The sequence below is a fragment of the Quercus suber genome, unplaced genomic scaffold, assembly GCF_002906115.3.
Source record: "Quercus suber isolate HL8 unplaced genomic scaffold, Cork oak 2.0 scaffold_344, whole genome shotgun sequence".
In the NCBI taxonomy this organism is placed as follows: Eukaryota; Viridiplantae; Streptophyta; class Magnoliopsida; order Fagales; family Fagaceae; genus Quercus; species Quercus suber.
Genome location: NW_027069796.1, coordinates 332907 through 337578, shown reverse-complemented (window position 1 = coordinate 337578; position 4672 = coordinate 332907). Strand labels below are relative to the sequence as shown.

Below are 4672 nucleotides of genomic sequence, written 5' to 3'. Positions count from 1 at the left end.
TGCAGTATAATACTATTTGATCTGATTCAAAATTTCCGAATTCGTTAGATTTTGACAAAATTAAATGTTGTTTTGTAAAGCATTAGAGAGTGGAATTGGAATTAACCATACGCTGCATTTTATGTCTTGATATGACGATGATTATGATGATGACGATGATGATGTTGATGCCCATAGTTGAAGAAGGTACCAAATGCGTGTCTCACGTCATGTGGGTCCATTGTTAAAGAGATGATAAATTGTAGGCGTAAATGCAATTTTCGTCCCTACATTTTGGGGTCATTTCTATTTTGGTCCATAAATTTCTATTTTACCACTTTTAGTCCCTAATCTAATTAACGCTTGTTATTTTAGTCCTTACCGTTAGCCAACTAACGGAAAAAGCTGAGGTGGCTAACGGCACATTAAAATAATAATTAAAAAATTTATTTTGGCATTAAAAAATGCCACATCAGCATTTAAATTAAAAAAAAATTAATTTATTAATTTTAACTAAATANTCATTATTTTTTTTTTTTTTTGGGAAAAAATATATATATAAAAATGTAACAGACTTGGACTCTGACTGAAGATTTACATTGACATTGTTACAATACTTAGGTATATAGAAACCCAAAAATTAGAATATAAAAGTCACGTGGCTGATATAGAAACAATCCTAAACTTAGAATATAAAATACATTTTGGGCAGCGAAGATACACCCTTTCGTCTTGTGAAGATGGCAAGAAGTTGGGGGTTTTCTTGCAAATTACATAATCTGTTTGGGCAGTTGAGTTAACACTCTTGACCTTTAACTTCAACTTTTTAAATTTTTTAATGTTAAAACTCAACTTCACTTCTTTTTGGCAATAGTTACTTTAAGTCTCTCACTTGAGCTTGTTCCTTTCAATCGGTAGTCAAACAAGATGGGTTTTTCAAAAAGCTAAAAAGAAACTTAAGGAAAGGTCGGTACTTAGTAGTTTCCTTTGATATTTTTAGCGTTAATCCACTTTTGCAAGATGAATCCCACTATATGAAAGAGATAGGTGGCCGAAAATATTTTCTCCTGAGAAAAAAAACAAAAACAAAAAGTGATGGAATTTAATTTCCCAAAAGAAAAGCTTAGGTGAAGTATGGATTAAACTTCACAAAACAAAGCTGTCCTGTGGGGGCAGTGATATCACACATTAAAAAAGAGCATAATAAAAGTTAACCTTTTCGAGAGGGTGAATATCAAATAAAGAACTTTGACATAATAAGGGAAAATTTTCTGTTTTTTTTTTCTCTGCACGTTCTTATGATTGTGCTTTCCTGACATAAATAAAAGAGGGTGCTGCAAATTACAGTTGTTTTTTGGAAACGTAAATAGTTCAATCAATTTTTGAATTAATGCGTACATGAATTGGATTGCAACTTACATGTATTTATGCAATGCAAAAGCACATCTATCATTTTTGGTAAAATTTCCTGAATCTGACAATTTAAGCAAAGCTCTGCCTGAAATCGAGTTTGTGGTAGTTCAATTTTAGTCAATTTACACCAAAAACTACTACTACTACTAATGGTGTAGAAACTGGAGGTTCAAACAGATCTTTACCCCATTTATGCTTTGCTATTTTTACTTTCTTCATTATGCTTCCGTGTGACCAAATCACTAATTCAAATAAGAAAAATTTTCTAATTTCTTATTACCACAAAGCTATATATATATATATATATATTTATAAATACACATTGTCCTTTTTGATTCACCCTGAAAATTACAAAAGATTCCATTCCATGCACCCAAAAACAAAAAACAAAAAGAACTAAGAAAATTTTAATTAAAATTTAAAAAAAAAAAAAAAAAAAACCTAAAAGAAAAGTAAAAAAAGAGATTGGATTAAACAAAACCCAAAAAAAAAAAAAAAAAAAAAAAGATGGGATGGGGAAGACACACTTGGGAGTGGTGGGTCTCAGTCTCAGTCAAGAACTAGAGCCACCCAGCTCAGCAAAACACATTTGACAACCATGCCCACTGAGAGCTATGTGTATTGGTGGGGCCTACAAGCTGTAAACGAGTTGACCAGCTCTCACTGAGTTGACTCACTGTGTCACAACAGACCCAGCTCTGTTGTTGAGGACGAGTTGCCATGCCGAGGTAGCTATGAGTGGTCGAGTATGCCAACCCAACATCAGAGACCCATTGTTCTCTTCTACTCTGTACCCTTCCCCACCTGCAAACAAAGCCAATAACATACTCGCTTGCTTAAACGCGTTCGACCCGAGGTGAACCGGTGCAAAACCGGCCGATCCCATCCGAGTTCTCCACTGAGTCAACGACTCGTGCCTCTCGACTCGGTCCACGCCTTCACACGCCACCACGTTGCATATCTGTTTCCCCAAGTACACCTCGGACATCACCTTATCCTCACTGTTCACCGATCCTTCCAACGAGTCAAACATGGTCGAGTAGTAATGCAACGACTCAGTGAACCGGTCCAAGAAAACCGGCCCGTTATGGTTCGCTTCTTGCTCGACCACAGTCACGATTTCCGGCTTCATCTGCTTCACCACTGACAACACTTTCTCGATCGCTCCGGGCCGAGCCAAAAGCTTGTGCAACTCGAACACCGAGTTAACCGCCACCGCCTCGACCTCACTCGGCCTGAGTTCCAACATCGACGCGTCGAGATCGGCGAGACTGTTGGCAACAAACCCTCTGTACTCAAACTCGACATGAATAGTTTCGGCCAATTGGGCCAGCTTCCAACCCACTTCTTGCAAATGATCCGAATCGTCGGGCGCGGGTGGCCCGATACCCGTTAACCGAAAAGCGGGCGCGCCGCCGGGTCTAAGAGCGAGAGCTTGCATGAGTGCCGGCCACTGCATCCCCTGGTTCATAGAAAAATCGATGACGTGGACTCGTTTCTTGCCTTCGAACGCTTCTAAAATGGCTTGGTTAGCGGTAAAGTGAGCGAATTTGAGGTAAGGGCAGGTTTCGTAAAAGTGCATCTGAAGAACATCGAATAGGGACTGGTTCAACGGGTTCGGTGGGTACAGCCCGTAGATTCGACGAGCCAGGGCCTCCGCGAAATACGTGGCGACCTTTCGCATCGCGCCGGCTTGAGAAACCGCTAAAAACCCGATCTGTTTTACCAAGGCTTCCGCTACGGTTAGGTTGCTTTGCTGTACGGCTTCGGCGCAAGCCATTAGGGCGTGGACGAGTCGAATTCCGTTTTCTTGCGAGTCAATGAGGACTACCGGGCGAGTGGACTCGGTGGTGGGCAAGTTAAGAGCTGAGAATATAGAAGAGCCCGGGACAATCTCCGAGTTTGGCTCGATTGAGGGTTTTAAACGCTTGTGTTCTCTAGAGGACGGAGATTCGATTTGGGTTTGGGTTTGAATTTTTTGGGGCTGACTGTACAAAGCTTTACCTGGAATAGCCTTGAGATCGTAATCAGAAGAGGAGGATTCGTCGAAAACTTGGGTGGGAGTATTCTGACTCTGACTATTATTGTTGTTACTTGTGCTGGTGGTGAAATCGATGGAGGTGATATTGGACGACTCACCTAAGAAGGAATCGTCGAGAGTAGTGGGTGGGGTTTGGTGGTGAGGAGGGACCAATGGATCGAGAGGGTTGAGCTCTGTGAGCATGCTTTGGAGCCAGGTGGAGAGGTCAGAAGGGTTGTAATGGACGGTCTCGGTAGCGAGATGAGAGAGGCCGTCACCTTGAGCATTTCCCATCAAATCCTCGAGCAATTCGAGCTTCTGGGCAACCTCGGCCATGTCTGAAGCTCGAACTTGGTAACCCAACACAGCTAAGAGCTCGTCCATGCCACCATCTTGTTGTACTACTTCCTCTTCCCAACACATCTTGGCTTTTCCAGTACTTGAGCTGCCAGTCACGGACGAGTCAGGCAAGGGTTGGAGATTATGACTTTGATGAGGGTCAAGCTCTCTTTTCATGGCTTCAGAGCCTGTATTTTTTCTCTGCTTACTGAGTGGTGGTGCTCGGAAATCAAAGAGAGAGAGAGAGAGAGAGAGAGAGATGGGTTTGTGGGTTTGTGTGTGAGCTATGAATGGATGAAGAATCTGCGCGTTGGGGATTGGGGGGTTTTTGCTTTGCTTTGTTGTTCACTTCCGAATACTAGTTCAGGAAAAAAAAAAATTAATAATAAAAAAAATATATTATTGTGATGATGATATATGATATATACTATTTATGAGATTAAATAAAAAGGATATTAAAAAAATGGAAAACCCTCGTGATGGGCTCGAGCTCCAATGTACCCACCAGGCAAACAACAACAACAACTCCTACAGTTCAAGAAGATAAGATTGAAATTTTTTTTTTTTTTTTTTTTATAATCTGAATTATTAGAGATAGAAAAAAGAAAGTACTACATGAAAAGAAAGACGGCCTCATATGGATGCTATGGGGTAAAAAAAGGACAGGTTTGAATTAATTTTTTACTACTTTTTTGTTGCACATGATTTAGGGTTTCTGAGTTAATTATAGTTAAATATTAGTTAATGAGAGAGGTGTTGAGTTTACTAGGTTTACTAGAAAGTTGTGGCACTCTTAAGAGGAAAGTGAAAGGTACATGCCCCCTCATAATGGCATCCATTAATTATGTTTACTGAAAGCATCAGAGAGACTGATTTTTAATTAACCGGTTGGTTGTGTCCTAAGTCCTAAGGCCAATTTCA

General features: G+C 40.3%; 1 protein-coding gene across 1 annotated transcript; it reads right to left on the bottom strand.

The window, feature by feature from the left end:
• Window positions 1-1686: 1686 nt before the first annotated feature.
• LOC111998492 (DELLA protein GAIP) lies at window positions 1687-4157 on the bottom strand. Its single transcript, XM_024030589.2, has one exon. The coding sequence runs from the start codon at window positions 3926-3928 to the stop codon at window positions 2066-2068; it is 1863 nt and encodes a 620-aa protein (XP_023886357.1). The 5' UTR covers window positions 3929-4157; the 3' UTR covers window positions 1687-2065.
• Window positions 4158-4672: the final 515 nt, after the last annotated feature.